Source organism: Vanellus vanellus (genome assembly GCF_965231255.1).
Source record: "Vanellus vanellus genome assembly, chromosome: 8".
NCBI lineage: Eukaryota > Metazoa > Chordata > Aves > Charadriiformes > Charadriidae > Vanellus > Vanellus vanellus.
In genome coordinates, this window is record NC_138913.1 from 15,156,669 (window position 1) to 15,178,886 (window position 22,218).

Genomic DNA, 22,218 nt, shown 5'->3' on the forward strand with positions numbered 1-22,218 from the left:
CTGACACATCCCATAACAACGTGGGGAAGAAGCCGGGGCGCAGGGCAGGAAGCCTTGGGATGGCCTTCCCCAAGGACTGCATGCACCCTGCAGGGTGGGGAGGAGATGCAGACGGGAGCTCCAACCAGACCCCGCAAGCAAGAGCGGGCTGTGCCCGAGGTCCAGTGAGGTCCCCACCCGGCCGAGTGCAGGGTCTCCGGCATTTTGGTCTGGTGGCTCCAAGGCCTCTTGTCGCCATCTCTGCTCCCTGTGGCCCCGGGCAGGCGGTGGCAGCCACTGCCTGTGTCGGGATGCCATCTAGTGTCGCTTGGCAGAAGGGCCCGTCAGGCAGTGACACCGTGCACAGGCTCCCCAGGCTCACAGCATCTCCAGGGGCCAGCGGGGAGGCCCCCCAAAACAGCACGGGTACTGGGACACCCACCCCTGGGGGACTGCACCCCACCGATGCTGGGCTGCACCCCATGACATACACCAACACGGCTCCAGACCCCCAAGGAGGACGATAGGCATTGCCCAGGTCACGCAGGGGCAGGAGAGCTCAAAGCGCTGCCCGGGCTTGTTCGGGGGACTCCGGGGCAGCCAGGGCCTGGAGACTCAGCAGCCTCACCGGTGGCACGGGGTGGCCCTGACAGCGGGTGGCTTGGTGAAGGAGGCGGGTGAGCATCCCCCATAGCAGCGTGCAGCCCACCTGCAGCACCAGTGCGGCCAGGCCCAGGGCCAGGGAGATGCGGCAGTGCTGCAGGCTGGACCGCAGGGCAAAGCCCCAGGTGTGACGGCCGCTGGGAGCCAGGGGTGAGGAGGGTGGTGGGACGGGAGGCATCGGGAGTGGGACGGTGCCTGCAGGGGTGGAAGCATGTTGGGGGGCAGTGGGAGTGGGCTGGGTGTCAACTGTGGACAAGCCCCACGTAGTGGCACGGTCCTGCTCCCTGCCTGGCGCCGGAGCATGGTGGGATGGGGAATAGGAGGCCAGTGGGACCACGCCTGGTGCAGCAGCCTTGTAAGGTGGCCAGGGGGCTGAGACAAGGGAGATGCTGGGTGTCCCCCATGGGACAGTATCTGGCCTCTCTGTGGGTGTCAGAACAGCAGGAGGCACTCGTCCGGTGGTGGCTGCCAGTGTGCTGGTTGACGCCTGTGTGGTGGCAGAAGCTAGAGTGGACAGTGCAGGCTCTGGTGGCCTGCTGGTGGCCCCAGCAGGCTGTAGGCTTATGATGGCTGGAGTTGGATACAGGCTGAAGGCCTCCTGTGGCACAGCTGGCGATGGGGTGTTGATGGAGGTCTCGGGCAGCACTGTTGGTGATGCGGTAGTGATGGAGATCTCAGGCAGCACTGCTGGTGATGGAGTGGTGATGGAAGCCTTGGGCAGCACAGTTGGTGAAGGTGTCTTGATGGATATCTCGGGCGGCACAGTTGGTGATGGAGTGGTGATAGGTGCCTCAGGTGGCACAGCTGGTGAAGGTGTCTTGATGGAGGCCTTCGGCAGCACAGCTGATGACAGGGTGGTGATGGAGGCCCTTGGCAGCATGGTTGATGATGGTGTGGTGATGGTGTTTTTGGGCACATTGGTTGATGATGGGGCGCTGATGGAGGTCTTGGGTACATTAGTTGATGATGGGGCGGTGATGGAGGTCTTGGGCAGCACAGCTGGTGATGGGGTGGTGATGAAGGCCTCCGGCAGCACAGCTGATGAAGGAGTGGTGATGAAGGCCTTAGATGGCATGGTTGATGGAGAAGTGAAGAAGGCCTCTGTTGGCATGGTTGGCAACATGGCAGAGGTGGCCACAGGTGACAGCATGGTTGACGGTGCCATGATGGGAAAGGCTGCCAATGACAGTGTAGTCAGTGCTGCAGTGGGCAAGGCTCCAGGTGACAGCAAGGTTGACATCCCTTGTGATGATGTGGAGGTCAATGGCAGAGGTGGGTTAAAAGAAGCTGGAAGAGGAAGAGTAGCTGAGCAAATTAAGTGGTAGTCCCTCAGTGATGTCACTGCTTGCCCTGCCAGGTGGGGTGGACTCTTGCATGACACTTGGGTGGACAATTTAACCTTCTCACTGTTGCCCAGAACCCAGCTGTGCAGGTAAAGGAGACTGCAGTCACATGTCCATGGGTTCCCACTCAGATACACTGAGTTGAGCTTCTTCAGTGGGTCCAGGAGCCCTTGGGGGACATTCTCCAGCTGGTTCTTCCGAAGGCTGAGGGTTTTCAGATTTGGGAGAGAAGCAAAGACCTCATCATCCAGAGCAGAGAGGTAATTTGTGTCTAGCTGGAGGTCCAAGAGCTTACTGAGTCCAGTGAAGGCTCCTCTTGGCAGGGCTGCTAGCTGGTTGTGGGACAAGACGAGTTTGCTGAGAGATGTGAGGTTGACAAAGATGCCATCTGGAAGTGTAGCCAAACTGTTCCTGCTCAGATCCAGTTCCCGCAGGTGTGGCATGGTGTCAAAAAGGCAGCAGGGTAGCTCTGTAATGTGGTTGGAATCCAGAGTCAGCAGCTTCAATTTGTTTAAACCAAAAAATCCATGGAGTGGGAGAGCCCCGATGAGGTTGTTGTCCAAGAGGAGTTTCTCCAGGTGAGGCAGGCTTCTCAGGAGCATGGGTGGCAGTGCCCTGAGCCTGTTCCTCTGGAGACTGAGCTCCAGCAGCCCCGGCTGGCCATCTAGCAGCCCCTCTGGGAGGTCATGCAGCTCATTCTCATACAGCCGGAGGACTCGCAGATGGGGGAGTTTGCTAAAGACATCCCCAGGAAGAGCGGTGATCCTGTTTCTAGCCAAGTCCAAAAACGTTAGATTGATGAGAGAATCAAAAACGCCTTCTGGAAGAGAAGGGATTGCATTGATGTGCAGGGAGAGCTCTCCCAAATTCTCCAGCCCATCAAAGAGGCCTTTGGGGATGTGTCTGAGGTGGCTGTCCCTCAGCTCCAGCCTCTGCAAGCTTGGAAGGTTTTGGAAAGTGCCCACAACTAGTTCTTCTAATGAGGCACCAGAGATCTCCAAGTCCCTCAGCTTCTCCAAACTATCAAAGGCTCCAGGTTCAACTGTCTTGATCTTGTTGCCAATAAACAAAATCTTGATCAGGTTGGGCATGTACTTGAAGGCACCTTTCCTTATAGCAGTGATGCTGGTTTGCACGAAGATCATCTCAGAAATGAAGGGCTTTGCAATCTTTGGGATCTCGCTGATGTCATTTCTTCTCCCTCTATAGACCTCCTGGTAGTCTTTGGGCATTTCATATGGATCTTCACCCAGGATTTGATCTTGGCATTTATGGGGATGGAAGGAGAGGAAGAAAAGGAAAAGGAAATGCTGGTACATTGTCCTGAAAAAAAGTTTTCAAAAATCAGTTTTGAAGAACAGAAAAATCTCTGTCCACAGCTCATGAACTGTGGTATCACGCTTCGTTCAGCTCTCAGGACTCTTGTATTCACACATCATAACTCATTTTCTGAGAAATAGAGAGACTGTACCAGCCAACGTATGCTGCTTTTACAAGAGTTCACTGCCATTGGGACCGAGGGATGGAGAGGAAGGGAGAGTGACCCAGCTCATGGCTTGGCACTGGGGGATGCTCCAGGAGGGCCAAGGGCTGGACAGTCTGTTCTCTCACCCTCCTTCTCCCACGCCTGGGCTGCAGGCTTGGCATCCGGCTGGGTGAAGAAGGCAAATTGCTGCCGCCCATTAGCGCTGCCCCAGTGGGTCCAGTTACTCAGCAGGGCAATAGCCCATTCATGCAACAACAGAAGCAATCAGCCCTGCGCTTGCTAATGAGGGATCAGCAAGGGTCCCAGGAGCCAGCCAAGACCAGATGACCTTGTTTATTCACAATTTCCACACTGTGCTGGATGGACTTGCTATTTCATTGCCGCTTCTCTCCGTTCAGGAGGGTTATTTAAAACATAGCTTCTAAGCATTTCCTTTGGGGGATTCTTGCTGATCACATCATATTTTGGCCTTGGTTATGCAGCTTTGTCAGATAGAAATGGTGGACTTATGAGCAGCAGCCAAGATTTAGGGTGAGGCTCATTAAAAGACTATGTAATGTCCACAGATTAACTGTTTAATACCTAACATTTAGGGCTGTGACCTGCGGTTAGGAGGTGAAGTCACTGACACACACCCACCAGCAGCCATGTAAAGCCCATCACTTCTATCGAGTCATTCGGAAACACCCAACGAAAACATCAGTTGGGATTTAACGGCTGCGAGCATCGTACCAGGACAATAGTTTCCAGCTTGTGATTCACAGCCCTGGGTGGGAGCAGGGGAAAGGGCTGAGGATTGCTTCTTGGGTGTCCATCAAAGCTGACCACACAGAAGAACTTATGCTGGGAGGGTAAATTTGCTATGAAAAGTTATTTTCTGAGAAATGTTGAGAGGTCAGCAAATACAGGAGGCTGAAAGCTACTGGGTTTGAAGAGAAACTGATGGGAGGTGAGGCATGTGCCAGCTGCCCCGCGGGGTTCCCCGGGGCAGAAGCCACTGCTGATCCCTGCCCGTCCTCTGCCCAGGGAGACTCGGGTGCGGGCGCAAAGGTGCCTGTCCCACTCCGGCTGCGGAGGCAGCGCAATGGGACAAATGCACAGGTGGGAACAGCTGGACTGAGTGTACGGGGATGAAAATAAACAGTTTTGAATCGCAAAGCTTTTTTTAAAACCTTCCCTCACCCTGCCTGACTGCGGTGGACCTCAGTGCGGTCCCCTGCTTGTCCCACCTCCCCCAGCAGTGCAGGGACATGGAGGCACAGCCCCAGACCACGCCGCTGCAGCCCCTCGTGCTCCTTGCTGCAAGGAAACGATCAACAGCTCCCCAGAGCCATCCCTCCCGGCGCATTTTAAAAGAGCAAAAAAAGCGTTTTGCATCGCTTACTTGGCCGAGCGCTTGCGAACGAGTCCAGCTGCCGGAACGAGCCACACCACACGAAGAGCGAGGCCACCAGACGGGGGTCCCATCACCTGGCCAGCTTTTTATCCACGGCCCAGGCGCAGGGCTTGGTTTCACGCGAGGTCAGGACACAGGTCTGCGCGGGGAGATAAGGGGCAGCCGGGGAGCACGCAGCGGAGCTGTGGCCCCGGCATGGGAGGCCGTCGCAGAAACCCCTTGGAGAGGATGCAGGCACGTACGCCTCTAGGCATTATCGGCTGGCGCCACTTGACTAGTCACATCTAGGGAAACCTGAAGATCTCTAGGCCAGCCTGGTTTGTAGCCGATGGTCTCTGCAGTCCCATAACTCCAACAGCGTAACCCACCAGCTTCACAGGCACCACCCCCACCGACACAACAGAAAGGAGTTTTCCTATTTAAAGCTTTTCCTGTTAAAAATATCCAGCTGTTTCCTTCCTCGGGAATTGGCTATTGCAGCTAAAGGTGCTGCTCTGAAGGCATTTGTTTAAGCTTGGGATGATGTCTGTGGCCGGACAGATACGCTGACACCCGGGTTCTGGGCTCGGCCCCACAGCTCCGCACCTCGCTGGCCGTAGGGCTGGGGCTGTGTTGTGCCAGCCGAGCACGAGCCGAAGACCCTCCTGCAGTGACACTCAGTGCTCCTGACCAGTGCGGGGCGTCTTGTGGGAAGAAACAACCTGTTTGATTCAAAGACCTAAAATGACAAGACGTCCGTCGCTTCCCACCAGATAATTGCACTAATTGCATTTCTTCTTTGTTTTTCACCTGCTCTTTTTGAGGTTCAGCTTATGCTCTTGGGCTTTCCTGGCAAATTAAAAAAACACTGCAAACTATTGCACGTTTTCAACAGGCTTACCCTTTTCCAGCGTCAATCCCATATGCATCCAGGTCCCCCCGCTCGGTGCCAGGCTGCTCCAGAGGCTGCAGGTTGGCAGGAGCCGGAGAGGACAAGGGGGATGGCGCTCACAGCAGGAGTGACACCACCTCCGCAGGCCACGGACCCTGCGGTGTGGCAACTGTGCCAAGGTTTGTGAAGCGCTAGCCACCTGCCTCCCCGGAGCGTGGGGCCGGCAATCCAGGGCACGGCTAGCACAGCTACCAGCAACAGCCCACCAGCAAGACCAGCGCAGCCCCAGGCAGGGTCCCCAGCGCCCCTGTTGCTGCGGGCAGGGCCGGGGAGGCCGGCTCAGAGGTGGCCCGGGGCGGCTCCGCCTGGCCGGGGACAGCCCGTGTCCCACCGGCCGCAAGATGGTGCAGCAACACCGCACCGCGACCCCCCGGCGGAGCGCTGCCGCCTGCGGGGGGGCGCCCGGCACAGCCCCACGGCTGCATGCACCCACGCACACACACAGCCCCATGTGTGCCTGCACCCACGCACTCACACACACCCCCCACCCACACGTGCATGCAACCATGCACTCACACACCACCCCCCCACGCATGAATGCACCCACGCAGTCATACACCCCATGCATGCACGTACCCACGCACTCACTCTCCCATGTGCATGCACCCACACGCTCCCATGTGCATGCACCCGTGCACTCACACACACACATGCATGCACCCACACGCACTCACACACACACATGCATGCACCCACACACTCCCATGTGAATATACCCACGCACTCACACATGCGCACCCGCCGTACCTGCTGTCCCCTGGGCTGATAGCCCTGCTGGGACTTTGTGCCCCATCCTCGCGGTCCCTGGGGGTGCACAGCCCTGGGCTGGAGCCCACCCTGCAGCCCGTGCCTCGGCAGCGCTCACCCATGTCTCCTTCAGACACCCCACACCAACGCCGTGCCCGGGGGGTGGTGCCAGGCTGCAGCCGGGTCTCTGCACGGCCGAGGGATGCGGGGAAAGAGCCGAGGCTGGAGAGCTGTAGCGGGCAGAGATGACCGCACCAGAAAGCAGCACCCACCCACCGCCAGGCACCTGCACCCATGGGACACCACACGCAGCCCCAGCCCGTTCCCCGTTGGGCCACAGCGACCTTCACTTCCCCCAAATACGCAGGCAGGCATGGGGGGAAACGTTTCCTTTCTCCACCACAGGAACTGGTTTCACAGAAATAATACGTACGTTTTAATGAAATTCCAAATATACAGGAAACGCATGGCTGCGAGAATAAATACCACCAGGCCAGCTCTTGCGGAGAGCTCAGTGACAGCTGGTGACCACGGCAGGGGTAGCAGAACAGGAGGAGGTGCTGTGTCCCAGGCTGGTCCGGAGGTGGCCAAAGCAACAGCAGAGCAGAAGCGGGCGCCTGCCCGAGCCCTAGGGCACAGTGGGGAGACCTGGCGACGTGGCCTCATCCCTGCTCTGCGCCGTGATGAGGATGTTGACCTGCAATGTGCCGCAGCGGGAGCGCAGCACCCAGGCGCCCTGGTACTCCAGCCCCGGTCCTGCCGCCTGCCCAGGAGGAGGAGGAGGAGGGAGGCGAAGGCTGAGCTGCTGGCAGCTGGTGGTGTCACAGGCCATGCTTACGGTGCCCTCAGGGTTGCTGTAAGCGCACTGCCCCAGAGCATCCTCCCCCAGCTCCCCGTCCCAGCCCTCTTCCAGGGGGATGCCGGGTGCTCCCGGGCACTCCAGCTGCCCCTGGGGGACCTCCAGCAGGGACCGTCCCCGAAGGGCAGCCGGGCTGGCGCAGGAGGCTTGTGAGTGGGTGAGGGGCTCAGCGAAGCTCTGGAGCCAGCCCAGGAGGTAGGCGAGGCGGCAGTCGCAGGCCCAGGGGTTGTCGGTCAGCCCCACGCGTGCCAGCTCCCCGTTGGCATCAAAAAGCCCCGAGGGCAGGCGGGCCAGCCGGTTGTGGTCCAGCGCCAGGGCGGTGAGGAGGGGCAGCCCGGCCAGCAGCCCGGCCGGCAGGCTGGAGAGGTTGTTGTGGCTCAGCTGCAGCGCCGCCAGTCCCACCAGCCCCTGGAAAACCCCAGTGGGGAGGTGGACCATGGCGTTGTGCGAGAGCGCCAGGGTCTGCAGCGCCGAGAGGTTGGCGAAGAGACCCTGGGGCAGTGTCTCCAGCCGGTTGCGGGCCAGTGAGAGGTGGAGGAGGTGAGGGGTGCCAGCAAAGAGGGCGGCAGGCAAAGTGGCCAGGCAGTTGCCCTCCAGGCTGAGGACGGTGAGGTTGGGGAGACCAGCAAAGATGTCAGGGGCCAGGCTGCCCAGGGCATTGTGCTGTAGCTGCAGCCGCCGCAGCCCCCCCAGACCGGCGAAAGCATCGTCTGGCAGCTCCTCCAGCCGGTTACCGTCCAGGTGGAGCTCGGCCAGCTGGCCCAGCGGCCTGAAAGCCCCGGGGGGCACCCGCGCCAGCAGGTTGTCGCTGAGCTTGAGGAGGCGGAGGGTGGTGAGGGGGGCCAGTAGCCCCACTGGCAGCTCAGCCAGGACATTCTGCGAGAGGTCCAGGGTCTGGAGGTGCCGCAGCGGGCGGAAGATGCCAAGAGGCAGCGCCTCAATCTTGTTCCCTGGCAAGCGCAGGTCCTGCAGGCGGCAGGCGGCGGTGAAGAGCCCCGGCTGCAGGGAGCGGAAGGTGTTGGCACCCAGGGAGAGCTTGCTGAGGTTGGGCAGCCCCACCAGCATCCCCGGGCTGACCGCTGGCAAGGGGTTTCCTGACACCTCCAGCTCGGTGAGGCTGGGCAGCCCCCGAAAGGCGCCGGCCTCCAGCTCCTGGATGTTGTTGTTGAGGAAGACCAGCTTGGTGAGGGTGTTGCTGGAGCCCAGGGCCCCACTGCGGACGCTGCTCAGGGCCGTCTCCACGAAGAAGAGCTGGGTGGCATTCCCTGGCAGGCCTGCTGGGATCTCCCGCATCCTCTCCTCTGAGCAGAAGACTTTGGAGGTGTCGTAGCACTGGCAGGTGGGGGGGCAGGGCGGGGGCAGCGCCCCCACCAGCAGGGACCCCAGCCCCAGCAGCGCGTAGACCACCAGCCTGCACTGGAGAAGGAGCCGAGCCTCATCCCCTGCCTCAGCAGGGCAGAAATCTGCACCCACCGGCAGGTGCTGCTGGGGAAGCAGCTTTTGCAGCCAGAAACGCAGAACAAGCCCCAGGACACTGCCACCGCGGGTAGCTGCCCCAGGCATGGGGTGTCCCTCCAGCCCCGGCCCCCTGGCCCTACCTCAGTGCTCCCTTTGGGGGAATGGGGAGCGCTCCCCTCCCAAATCTCTCCCCACCTGCCCCGGGCAGCAGGTCAGGGCTCTTTCCCTGCACCCCAGCCCTGCTCCAGCCCACCCTGTGACAACCAGGGTGATGTCACTCCCGCCAACAGCCCCCACGTCCTGCAAACCAGTGGCCGAGGTGGCACCTGTGGGGTCCCACGGAGGTCTCAGGGGAACCCACAGCCTCACGAGATGTCTCCAGAGGCAGGGACCTGGCTGCTGGGGCAGGGCAATGTGTGAAGCGCGGGGATGTGCTGCACACAGGGTGATGGGGACAACGCTCCAGGGCTCCTCTGCGCTCAGTGACAAAAGGAGCGGGCGCCACTGGTTGTGTTTCTAATTGCCCATCAAGTTACTTCTTTCTCTGCAAGCAACCAGAGCAGCGTCAAATCAGCTCGAGGGATAGCTGGCTTGACCAAATGCCTACTCCCAGCCCACGGGGGGGCACTTTTTAACCACCTGAGCAAAACGGTGGCCTCCAGACCTCCGCCAGTCCCTCCCTACTCGGGACACACGCCGGGTGATGGGGGATGCTGCCTGCCCCACAGCGAGGCCCACCTGCAGACACCCTGCACGAGCGGGGGTATCCTGCACTTACATCAGCGCTTGAGAGCAGCGTTGGGCTGGGCTTTCCCTTTCCGCCACCTCACGTGTTTTCACGCAGAGCCAACAGCAGCTCCCACCCATCCCGGACCCTTCCCCCCCCAACCCACCCGAGCGATGTGGCTGCCACTTACCGAGCGTGGCATTGTGGGGACCGCCACCGAGCCTGCGGCAGGTTTGCAGGGACGCCGCTCACCGAGATGGGCCGATGTTTTGTGGGGCGGATGGGAAGCCGGCTGACGACCCGTTCCTGCTGGGGCGGAGCTGCCCCTTGCTGCTTATCGGCAACAACAACCCGTGTCCTTGGAGCGCTTCAAAAAATAGCCCGACCCCAGAGGGGCTGGAGGTGAGGCCAGAGGCAGCCGCCAGCGAGCATCCTGGCAGGGAAGCGGGGTCCTGGCCCCGGATGTCCACTGGCCCGGGGATGGTGGCCGGGCACTTTTGTCATGGGTGGCACTGGTCCCAGTCCAAGGTCAGCACATTTGCTTGCGGCAGCATTCCAAGACCTCCCCTGGACTTCATTAAAACTCTGGCCAATGGGGCTAGCAAACATCCCATGCATGAGAGAGGGCACAAGCGCAGCTCATCAAGACAAACCAATGCCATAAGGAGGGGACCACCCTGGGACCACCATGTTGAGATGCACCAGGTGCTTTGCAGCCTGGGACATGCACTCAGCCAGCAGTGGGATGGCCAGAGGGACCCGTGGACCAGCTGGACTCCCTGGGAGCTTGCGACCTGCCCGGGGGAGCAGCATACACCACTTTAAGGGCTGCCTTGCAAGAGCCTCTGTTGGAACCGTCTAGGGCGGCAGCGGCCATGGAGACACCCTCAGGGGCAAGAGGAGGGACGTGTGTACAAAGCATTCAGCCGGACCGATGGAGCAGACGGTGACACACAAAGAACACAGCTGACACAAGCCCCAGCAGGGTGCTGGGTAATCCCTCAGGTCCTTGCCCCAGGGAGAAGGACTGTGCAGGAGGCCATTGGCATCCCTGTCGAGAAGCTTACCGAGGTCTCAGCTCACTCTCCAAAAACCATCCTGCTGCTCTTGGACAGCCAAGCCCTTCTAGGTCCCTTCACCCCAGGTTGGAGCCCAGGGACCACCACGGGCTCTGCGACCACAGCCCACTGACCCTCTCCCAGCCCCACCAGCCTGTATGGGCTTTTCCTCAACATGAAATAATCTTTTTGCAGAGGAATTCAAGCACAGCTGCTGTCCCTGCTGGGTCATTCCCCAGCTGTGCACTGTGGAGGAGCAAACAAATAGCTCTTGGCACTGGGGGTGGACAACTGCACTTTAATGGAGAGGTCACAGAGCAGCACCCAACAGCCCCATAGCATGGTCCCGCGTCTCCCGATGCTGCGCATGTCCCAGCCTGGAGGAGCATCCCATCGTGTGCATGAGTTTGGGGCTGCTTGTGCCAACACTGGCTCATGGGGTGCCACGAGCAGCCAGCACCATGGGGTGCACATCACGTGTGACCCTTGTCCCGTGGCAGTGATCCCCAGGCAGTCTGGCGCCGCTGTACCATGTGTAGAGGTGAGAGGGACTCTTCTGTGGCCATGCCACGGCTGGAGGAGGCACAGTGGCCACTGGACACAAGTGCTGCTGGGGGGACAGTGTGGCCCCTTCCAACCAGAGCTTGCTGACAACCCCTCCCGGTGTGCACCGCCAGCATCCCCGTGGCCCGAGGGCTGCGAGCAGGCAGCAAAACCAGGCACACAGAATGGGACATTTGGGGTGGGAAGAGGAGGAGGAGAGGATGTAGCTTTGCCAGGCAGAGCAGGGCCAGGCTGCTCATGAGCTGGCGGGGTACACATGAAGGTGTTGAGGCAGTGAGGACCAGAGATGGGGTGCAGCAGGAGCAGTCCTGTGGGGGCTGTATGCTCCAGCAGCCCCCAGGGCACAAGCAGAGGAGCCTCCCCCAGCCCCTGCCCGGCAACCCTCGCCGGGGAAAGGGCGTTTGCAACGTGGCCCTGGGGAGGGGGCAGCCAGCACAGCCAGGCAGCAGGTCCAGCTCTGTGCACGCTTCGCACCCATCACCCCACCTCTATAATTCCCCCACAAGCTTCCCGGTCACCCACCTGGCCGGGGCAGGGCGCTGCAGGCAGGGGCATGGCCACAGGAGGGTCAGCACCAGCGTGAGACGAGGGCTCAGGGGGGCTGCTGCTGCGCCCAGGCACCGGCCCAGCGGCTCTCCCGGTGGGCGATGCGCAGGCGTGAGGGGAGCAGGAGGTTGCCTGGGGTGGGGGAAGATGGTGGCTGTGCCTGCAGGCAAGGAGGGCAGCTTGGACGCGGCCGAGTCACTCCGGGTGTGCCACCGCAGCAGCAGCGCCGGGCGCGGGCAGCCCAGCCCCGCGGGGATCCCCACCCCGACGCAGCCACGCTGCGAAGCGAGACAAGGACACGCAGCTCTGCTTGGGGCGAAGGCGCTCGCTCAGCTCCTGGCCCTGCGTGGGGGCTAGCACCTACCTGCCCGGGCAGGCATGGCGGGGGGGTGGGGGTGGGGGAAGATGGGGAAGAGGGTCCGGGGGAGGACAGCAGGCAGTGCAAGGGGACGATGTGAGGGGAAGGATGGGGAAGTCCTGTTGTTTGGGGTAAGCACCGTCGTGGCCAGGCTGTGGGTCCCCGCTCGAGGGGTCCCTCTCAGCACCCCGGCTGCTGCCCCCGGGCAGGGAGGGAGCACAGCGGCAGGAGGGGCAGCCATGGGGGGTCACCCCGGGGGAGGCCCTGCTGCGGAGCAGGGGCAGGGCAAAGCAGAGCAGGACAGGGGGTGCGCAGCACGCGGGGTGATGCCGGCCTGTCCAAATCAGCGAGGGCAGCTGCCGCAGAGCCGCCATCCTGTCCCTCGGCCCCGCGGGGAGGGGACCCCCCACCCAGCACTGGTCCCCCCAGGGTCTTCCAGGAGCTCAGGCTTCGTTAGGTGCCTTCATCCTCATGAGCACGACGTGGCTCTTCTTCCTACAGCCGTAGACCACCAGTGCCACGAGAGCAGCGAGCAGAGCCACGCACACCAGCACGACAACCGCCACCACCACCCCGCTCTGCGTGCGTGTCAGCCCCCACCGCCCCCTCTCCTCCTCCTCCTCCTCCTCCTCCTCCTCCTGGGGGGACACCGGCAGCCCCGTGGGGGGCTCCATCCAGGCACCCTCTGGCAATGCCGCCTCGGAGGGGTGATCGGGGAGCGGGGTGCTGGGATGGGGGGAGGCAGTGGGGGGCCGGGGGGTGAGGAGCTGGTCCCGTGGCAGCCCGGCAATGGGGGTGCCCCGCAGGGCAGGGGGCTGGGCACAGAGGGGGGGTGTCTCGCCCACCTTGTGGGGGTTGTCCTCCAGCCAGCCCCGCAGGGGCAGGATGCCCTCGTCGCAGCGCCAGGAGTTGTTGTGCAGCTTCACCTCCCGCAGGGCGGCCAGCGGGGAGAAGATGCTGGCGGGCAGGTACTCCAGGGCGTTGAAGTGCAGCTGCAGGTGCTGCAGCCCTGGGGTGGCCCCGAAGAGGCCCCGCGGCAGCGCCTGCAGCTGGTTGTGGTGCAGGGAGATGTTCTGCAGCTTGGGCAGCCCCTGCAGCACTTGGGTGTCCAGGCGGCGCAGGGCGTTGGAGTGCAGCGACAGCTCCAGCAGCTCCCCCAAGCCCCGGAAAGCTCCCGGTGCCACCGAGCGTAGCCGGTTCTTGCTGAGGACCAGGAGCTGCAGCTGGGTGAGGTTGCTGAAGACGGCAGCCGGGAGGGTGGAGAGCTCATTCTCGTAGAGCCACAGCTCCCGCAGGTTAGGCATCGGCCCAAAGGCACCCGGGGAGATGTCCCGTAGGCGGTTGACGTGCAGGGTGATCTTGGCAAGGGCGCGCAGGGGCAAGAAGATGCCACTCGGCAGGGCAGCGAGGAGGTTGTTGGACAGGTAGAGCTTCTGCAGGTTCCCGTTGTGCACGAAGAGCTCTGGCGACAGTGTCTCCAACTGGTTCTGGTGCAGCCCCAGCTCCTGCAGCTCCGGCAGCCCATCGAAGGCTCCCGCCGGGATCTGCCGGAGCCGGTTCTCATAGAGCCGCAGCACCTGCAGCCGCGCCAGCCGCTCGAAGGCCCGGGGCGGCAGGCGGTCGATGTTGTTCCTGGCCAGGTTGAGCTTGGTGAGGCTGGTGAGCTGGTCGAACACCCCCTCCTTCAGCTCCTGCAGGTTATTCCCGTGCAGCTGCAGCTCCTTGAGGTTGCTCAGGTGGGCGAAGTGGGAAGGCTCGACTTGGAGGATCTGGTTGCTGGAGAGAAGCAGCGACTCCAGTTTGTCCAGGGGCTCGAAGACCTGCACAGGGAGCTCCTGCAGCTTGTTGCTGGCCAGGCTGAGGTAGCGCAGGTCGGGCAGGTGCTGGAAGGCCCCAGGGCTGATGCGCGACAGGTTGTTCTTCTCGATGCGCAGCCCGATGAGCAGGGAGGCGTTGCCAAAGGACGCGTCACCCAGCTCAACGATGCGCGTGTTGATGATCTGGAGGGTCATGGCATTCATGGGGAGGGGGCTGGGGACCACGGTGATGCCAGCACCGGAGCACTCCACCTGGGCGGTGCGGACACACTGGCACAGCTCCGGGCACTGGCCACCAGCCAGCTGGATGCCCACCAGCAGCAGCAGCCACCGCCAACAGCCTCCCCGCTCCATTGGGCCTGCAGCAAAAACAAAGGAGGGGGGCTCAGCCCCTGCGATTTCCCAGCCCCCCAGGGCCACTGCTAGGGATGGGCGCTGCTTTGTCCCTGGAAAAGGCCACCGAGTCCGTGGCCACGCTCCTGCTCCCAGCACGGCAGCAAGGCAGAGGAGGGCAGGCGAGGAAGGCTGGGGACAGGCGGGGCTGGGGACAGCGCAGAGCGGGACAGAGCTGGGGGCTGCGGCGCCTGGCTGCCATACCACAGCTATTAGTGGCATCCCTGGCGTCCCCCTCGCTCGGCTCCTCCAGCAGCCAGGAGCACGGTGGTTTCCTGTTTTGTAGTGAGCGTGGTGAGACGCTACCAGTGGCGCTGGCCTCCCAGCAGCACCAAACTGCTGAGACCTTCACCAGACCCAGCCCGCGGCACCCACAGCCGAGTGGTTCCCAGGGATGCTGGGTTGGGGCAGGAAGAAAGGTACTCCCCCCAGCACCCTCCTGGCTCTGCCCAGCGGAAAGGGCTCTGAGCTTCTGTCATAGAGCCAAGAGCAGCGCCGGCACCCGCTGCCCGGGTGTGCTTTAGCTCAGATCCTGCAGGAGCCCGGGTTCTGGGGGTTCTGAGCCCTCTGCCGGTTCCCCTGCCCACGCTGGGTACCGGGGTGGCCCTGTCTGCACCCCATCCCCAAAAGAAGGTCAACCCAGGCTGCTTTTGGCCATGAGAGCAGGGTGTCCAGTGCAGGTACCCATGTGTGGGGTCGTCCCAGGGGTAGTGTCCGGGGGAGTCCTGGAGCCCAAGGGTAGTGAGGGCTTTACAGCAAAGTCCTCCATCACTCCACAAGCACAGCCACCACGGACACCCTCTCCTCCCTCCTCTGGCCCAGGAGCTTTCCCCTCTCCGTAGATCAAAGCAGCAGCCTCACGCCAGGCTGGCACAGAGCAGCCCCCCGCTAACAGCTTTGAGAGGCACAAGGTGGGGAGAAAACCTGCAGCTCCCCCCTGGCCCCAAGCACAGCTCAGCAGACAGGCAAGTCCGGCAGCGCAGGGGTCCGGGCACGGCGTCCCGGCTGGCACAGTACCCCAGGACAGAGGGGGACAGCCCCTGCCCTCTGCCCCGGGCTCCCTCCCAGGAACATGCTTGTTCTCCGTTGGGGAGGGAGGAACCCTCCACAAGCCAGCGCAGTTTATGTTTCCCATATGGAAACAATCTCCATCCAAGAACAGCTTTGTTTATAGCAAGCCATTTATAAACTTCCCCAAACGCTCTGCACATCAAAAGCCCCACTCATGTCACTCCCTGGTAAAGCAGCTCAGAGAGCATCCAAGCTGGAGCGCCCTTCAGGAAAGGCAGCTGAAAACAATTTATCTCCTCTTTTCTTCTAGGGATAAAAAACTCACAGACCAAGAGGCTGAATATTGCTCAGCCCCTCAGCATCCCACTGCTCCTAACATCAGCCCCCCTAAATGTTACTCCTGCACCCCCCCTTGATTTTCTTTATAGGTTATTATTTAAGATACATTGTCTATGTAACTATTTCAGCTCCCACAATGCCTAAGCAGGCTCAGTTAGTTGGAGTACCCTTGCAAGATAAACATCTCCGCATCAAATCAAAAGATGCTGAATGTGCAGATCCCGCCGCCACACCACCACCCCTTGGAGCTGCTCCGGGAGTCCCCCAGGCCCGGGGCCACTTGCAGGGGCAGTAGTAGAGAGGAGACTTACCCAAGTGTCCTGCAGCCGCGAGCGCCGAGCGAGCACAGCTCTGCGCTGGCAAGAGAGCCGAGTGTGGTTCATGCTTCCCCTCCCAGTATATAACCCGTCCAAATCAATGAATCAGCACAGGGGCAGCGTCGGGGTTAGGGAAAGCGCTGGAGCAGAGCTGCTTCCAACTCCTATTTCCTCGGCAAACAGAGCAAGCGTCTCAAGGATGGAGTTTTGGGTTTCCCTCTCCTGAACCCCAGCGCTCTTGTTTGAAGATGAGCAGCTGCCCCCCCCCAAACAGGCTGCTCGCATCAGCCAGCGCCCAGGTAGCAGCTCGGCCCCAGGACCCCCTGGTCCCCCATAGGACATGGGGGGGTGCCCCAACCCGTGGCGGCAGGCGAGGCAAAGCCAAGCGCCCAGGCACGATCCTGTCCTTCGCTGTCACACATTCACACTGGGATGAGTCCATGGCATCGCCTCGGCACATACACAGCAGTTCCCTCCCCAGCTATGGCCCCTGCCAGCACCAGGACCTCCGGCTGTGCCCCCAGCCCAGGGCTGGCAGCAGGGGCAGCCCCCCCAGCACGCTGACCCTGCCCAGGGCCACAGCTCTCCTTCGCGTCCTCTGACAGAAGATGCAAACTGGCCAGGCACATGCAAGCACCCGCTCCGAGGGTGCTGGAGGGGCCACGGAGCGGGCACCAAGCAGGGGTGAGCGACGCTGCAGGTGCCAGCCAGAGGCCAGGCTGCTTCAGAGAGCCCTCGGCAAGCCAGAGCGTCTCCCACCGGCTCTGCCGTGCCCGCGGGCACTGAGAAGCCCCCTCAATGCCGATTGCAGACAGCCTCACAGCCCCAAAGCAGCACACGCTGCCATCTCCCAGGGGCTGCGGTGCAGCCTGTACACTGCTCTTCATCCTCGGCAGCCCTGACGCGAGGGTGGTGGAGCCCAGCGCCCAGGGGTGTTTGGGAATCGGGGCAAAAGCCCGCCCCATCCACTCCCGCCACCCCTCCCCTGCCCCCTCCAGCCCACAAGGGTGCCCAAGGGTGCCCTTGGTCCCCACCGCCCAGCCCAGGTGTCCCCCAGGTCCCTCCCCTTGCCCACCTCTCCCGGGCAGCCCCAGTCCAGCAGCCGCCAGGAACGGATACTCGGGAGGAAGCAGCTGAGAGCCAGCATGCGTGGCCCCTTTGGGCTTCCCGGAGCCAGAGCAGCCCCGTGCAAACCACGGGGTAGCTGGAATTTCCCTGACCACGTCTAATCCTGTCTCAGCCCACCCATGTTTCCGCCAGCCACAGCAGCCCCTGCTCAGGTCCCAGCCGGCGCTAATGAGCTGCTCGAGACGGGAACAGGACGGGGCTGCCGCCGGATAAGGGTGAGGAAGGCTGCCTCCATCTCCATGCGCAGCTTGTCATGCCATGCCGAGAGGGGCAGGAGAACGCAGGGCTTTGCAGGGGACGGGGACCCCATTCAGAGTGGAGATCAGACCAGGATAAACAACAAACTGCAGGGATGGAGAGAGGAGTTTCCATGCAGACTCAGAAGAATGCAATAGGGATCGTGGGAAGAGGGTAGGGAGTGGGATCTCAGCTGGAGGCAACTGCCACCAATGCATCAGATTGCATGGAGGGCTCAGCTGCCATGGGACATGCTGGATGGCCACGGACCCCTCCCCAGCCAGGGAGAGAGCACCGAGGCTGGGACTACCCCCCAGCCACGGTTCTTGCCTGCTCCTGGGGCAAACCCCAGGGATTTGGGCAGGGAGAAGGGGCAATTTGAAAACACCACCCACAAGTGCTTTAGCTCACACTCTATTGACATAGCAGATTTTTCCCAGTGCTGCGGTTCCCAAAATAACCTCCCCGCTTCCTTGACAGTGATGCAGCTGGAGGTCAGGCAGCAGGCTTGGGAGCTGCCTGGTCCTTGCAGCCCTGGCGTGAGAGCAGGGCTCTCGTGGCCTTATCGCACCCTTATCGCCGGCTCTGTCTGCCCGCTGCCAGCGCCAGGGCTGCTGGGCTCCCGCCTGCTCTGACTCATCTCCGAAGCACACAGCTTTTCAGCAAGGCAGCACAGAAATCAAACCCCAGCGCTTCCGAAAAAACCACCACCCCAAGCCCAGTCTGACAGAGGAATGTCAGACTCTGCTCCTTCCAAGCAGCGCTGCCCCAGGCGGGATGGGGATGCAGCGGTGGGTACCCTCCAACACCCTCCTGTCCCCAGGACAGGGGGCAATCAGGTTATGGTCCCCATGGCCACGCGGAGCGCCCTAAGTTTCAGAGCAGATAACAGCCAGGTAACAGCCCTGCCAAAAAAAAACAGCTGCCTCTACCCAGGCCTCAGGGCCCTGGCTCCTGCTCCTGGTTGGGAGGGATGAGTCTGTTTTCAAGACATCCCTAAAATAAGGCCAGGCTGAGTAACAGCACAAGCCCGTGCGCCGCACCCGCAGCGGAGGGGGAGCCGCTGCCGGAGGTGAGCGCACAGGAGATGCCCCAGGCGGCGCGCAAGGGAGAGGAGCAGAGGGTGTGAGAGCTTGGGACAGCAGCAGGGACACGCTCCACACAGCCGGAGGGGAGAGGCAGCTCCCAGAGACAGCATGTGGGTGTGATTGAGGGTGAGATAAGCGTTGTGCAGAAGGAGACTGCTCCGCACAGCTGAGAGCTCACACGGCGCCGGATGGAGTGAGGCAAACCTCACGCCATGGGAAAGCCATGTGTCTACGAGTGCTATGGGGACCTTCCCCACCTCCAGCCAGAGAAAGGCTGAATGGCCCAGACCAGGCTCGGGATGGCATGGAGTCACGGCCATGTCCCTACACCTCTACGGGGATGATGGAGCCCAAGGGTGGGCACCTGCCAGACCCTGTGCCCCTGTGAGATGGGGCTGGTGGCAAAACCTGCAGTCACAGCTGCGCTGAGGGGGGTGGCTCCTTCCCCCAGAGCTCTCCTCACCATCTGCTGCCTGCACAAACACGGTTTTCTGGTTCCTCACCAAAGGCAGTAGCGAAACGCTGCGGTGCTGGGAAAAGCAAGAGTGCGTGGTGCTCACCGCAGCCCAGCCGCTGCCGGCAGAGGTGCCCTTCACCCGAGAGCCCCCATCCCTTCCTGCGGGCATCTCTCCGCGTACTGCTGAGCCCAAAGGAGGGCTGGGGGTCCTGTGGAAAGTGGTCCCAACTAGCATTACCCCTTGCGCTTTGACATAAGACTGCTTGGGGCTCCCAGAGGCCAGCAGGGCTGGGAGCAGGCAACCCTTGGCCACGGTCTCCAAGCCACTTGCATTTAACGCATTCCGGGTTCCCAGTCCCACCAGGGCTCCCATCTCTCCTGTGATCTCTTGCACCAACCCTTGTGCTCCCCCATGCTGAGCTCAGCCCTGAAACACCACCAGCCGGGGAGGTCCCAGGAGCCCCAGAACAGTAGGACCACCCATTTGGGGGGAGATCAGCCTCGCTTCTGGGCAGTGGGACAGTCCTGGGTCCGTCTGTGCTGGCACACCTCCAGCGCATCCCCACAGCCACGGCGGCAGGCACGGCAAAACCCAGTGGCTCTGAATCACCAAGGGACTCGAGGCTGCTTGGAAAAAATCACATAATCGGCTAAAATTAGCAGCTTGTGGGCTTGGCCGGGAGAGCGCGTTGCTCATCTGCCAAACAGCTGAGTGCGCTCACCCACACTGCGCTGCTGCACGGCCCAGCAGCTCTGCTCCCCCCAGCACCGGCTCCCCGCACACCTCCGGCTCCCCTGGGATGGGAGGGGATGTCCCCAGACCCCATCACTCCCCACGGCCCAGGGCAGGGACTTTACCCCCTCTCAGTTATTTTGCGCTGCTGCAAAGCACCCGCCACGCCATGAGAAAGGCCCACGGCAGCCCCCGGTGCTCGCAGAGACCGGCTGGCCCGGGGCATCGGGCCAAACTTTGCTCTGCTGAAGTGGAGGAGGAGGGCTGGGCTAGGGGAGGGGGTCCCCTTGGTGCTCCAGCTTGGGAGGGGGACGGGGACGCCTCCAGGCCTGATCTGTGCAGCAGGACACGTAGGCTTAAGCCATGGCTGAGGGGTGAAGGAAGGCGCTTTAATCCTTGGGGACCGGAGCTGGGCCCCTCCACCACTCATCAGAGAGGCACCACCAGCCCCTTCCCCACCGCACATCCCCCCTAACCCTTTGACAGCTCCTCCATAGGCCCTCGTGGCTTTTTTCAGCTCCCTGCCGGAGGTACGCAAGGCCAGGGCTATTTCACTACTCATGGCTACAGGATACCCCATCTGCATCTGGGGCAAGGGATGGGGACATGTCCTGCCTTCCACAGGGAAACACATGTGCAGGGTGGGAGCTGTGGGAAGGAACAGCAGTCCTGGTACCTCCAGGATGGGCAGCAGGGATGGCTGTCAGGCTAACCTCCATCCAAGCACCAGCATGAGACCCACCACAACCCTCCTAGAGCTCAAAGAAAACAGCATTTAGGATGTCAAGCGCCAGCAGGGCTTGCCTGGACAGCAGAACCGTCTCCTCCAGGCGGACCTGGCCCAAGCCCTGAGCGATAGCAACAGCACGCAGGGCTTGGCGCAGGCTTAGGGCAGCGCTAGGCTGGAAGGAATGTGGGGCTTGCGGCCAAGTCCGCCTGGAGAGATAATCCGACGCGGAAAGAGCATGTCCGATGGGCGCTGCAGGAGGGGGGGAAGGACCGGCTGGAGAAGGAGGCGATGGTGAGGGGCTGTCCCTGCTCATGCACTGCGAGGCGTTTGGCTGGACCAGCTTTGCCCCGTTCTCCATCTCCATAAAGCCATCCCTGGCATGAGGGAGTGCCCCAGGGACCCCTTTCCCGACACCCCAAGGGGGAAGGGGCCCCAGCGCCCAGGGGAAGGCAGCAGAGGAGTGCACAGCAGGCTGCAGAGCCGCTGCCAGACGCCACTGGCTCCCTGCCCCGGGCTTTTTTCATCTAGAGAGACACAAAGGCACAGCTGGAAGCCTGGCACGTCACACAGAAACAGTACCACAGCAGTGATTGCACAAGACAAGCTGAGGCTGGCGGTGGGATGTCTCCGGGTGCTGCTGGAGCGGCACTCACCCACCACGGCCCAGGCAAGAGGCTCTGCCAGGGCTTATCCGCCCACAAACACCCAGGAGGGAAGGGGATGTGAACCCAGACTCCAGATGGGAAAAGTGTAACACCTCCATGGCTTGCCCATCTCTGGACAGAGCAGGGGCAAAGCAGGAGCTTCAGGCCTCCTGATCACTTTGAGAGCCTGTAAGCCCTCGCAACCCCAGCCTTGTCCCGTGGGTACGTGCCTTCGGCTGCGTCTCCTCCCAGCTATTCTGTTATCCCTAGGAAATGCCGCACTCCGATATCACAGCTGCTGAATCAGCTTCCCCAGGCGAGATGTGCTGGTCGGAAGCCTGGAGGAGACACAGCCAACGCTCCATAACATTAGGCAGAGGATCCCAGAGCTCTTGCCTCACAGCCAGCAGCCCCACACACTCCTGAACCACGCAGCACTGCAGGGTGTCTTCTCTGAGTACATCTGCCATCACCCGGCTTCTCTTTCCCACCAGGAGCCTGAGGTGCAGGCTCCGATCTTGCTGCTGTGTGCTGGAGGGCTGAGCTGCTTTCAGTAGGTGCCTACCTGAGCTCACTGCCCTCTGCAAGCAGTGACAAGGGACCCCCAGCAGCTACTGGCCGCAGGTGGCAGAGGCGAGACAGAAAGGGCAGAGACATCAGTGACACAAGCGCTGGACACGGGTGCTGGTGGCTTGGAAGAGTCCTGCATCAGCCGGGAAATGGGCAGAGTCAACACTCTCCTCGCCACCGCGCTCTTCGGGGACTCTGCGCATTCAAGTCCTGAGAAGCAAAGGGGAACGGCACCTGCAGTGACATCAGGCTGGAAACACGCTCCATGGCCCAGCACAGGGGCTCAGAGCTCCCACTGCTCCAGGATTTCCTAAAGCAGAGAGAGCAGGAGAACCTGCCACGGAAACAAGCACTTGAAGGAAAGGAGTGAGTTCCAGCAGACCCCGAGCTAGGCTGCCTTGGTGACGTATCCCAAACGCTCCCAATGAGGATACGGCCCCGGAGGCAGCTCCTGCACTCCGAGGTCTGGTTAACATGAAGGGTCGTTAATCGGGACTCCACGTCCTTGGCTCCTGTACGGGATGTGGAGCCCATCCCCTCAGCCACTGAGCACAGATGTGCTTTGCATCCACCCTCTCCCCAGCAGCAGACCAGGATGAGACACCTCCAAGCTTTTCCAGCCCTCTGTCCCCCCCCCAA

At 61.8% G+C, this 22,218-nt stretch overlaps 3 protein-coding genes across 3 annotated transcripts; all 3 read right to left on the reverse strand.

Annotated features, from left to right (window-relative positions):
* Positions 1–376: 376 nt before the first annotated feature.
* Positions 377–3,305, reverse strand: LOC309675024 (uncharacterized protein). The gene has a single exon (XM_082487225.1). It carries the CDS (start codon positions 3,302–3,304, stop codon positions 539–541), a length of 2,766 nt encoding a protein of 921 aa, XP_082343351.1. The 5' UTR covers position 3,305; the 3' UTR covers positions 377–538.
* A 3,658-nt stretch (positions 3,306–6,963) lies between these two features.
* On the reverse strand, positions 6,964–8,967 carry LOC309675025 (uncharacterized protein; the record flags this gene model as incomplete). The annotated part of the gene is made up of 1 exon (XM_082487226.1): positions 6,964–8,967. The coding sequence occupies one exon, from the start codon at positions 8,965–8,967 to the stop codon at positions 7,174–7,176; it is 1,794 nt and encodes a 597-aa protein (XP_082343352.1). The 3' UTR covers positions 6,964–7,173.
* A 3,491-nt stretch (positions 8,968–12,458) lies between these two features.
* Positions 12,459–14,291, reverse strand: LOC309674940 (uncharacterized protein). Its single transcript, XM_082487130.1, has one exon. The coding sequence runs from the start codon at positions 14,284–14,286 to the stop codon at positions 12,559–12,561; it is 1,728 nt and encodes a 575-aa protein (XP_082343256.1). The 5' UTR covers positions 14,287–14,291; the 3' UTR covers positions 12,459–12,558.
* Positions 14,292–22,218: the final 7,927 nt, after the last annotated feature.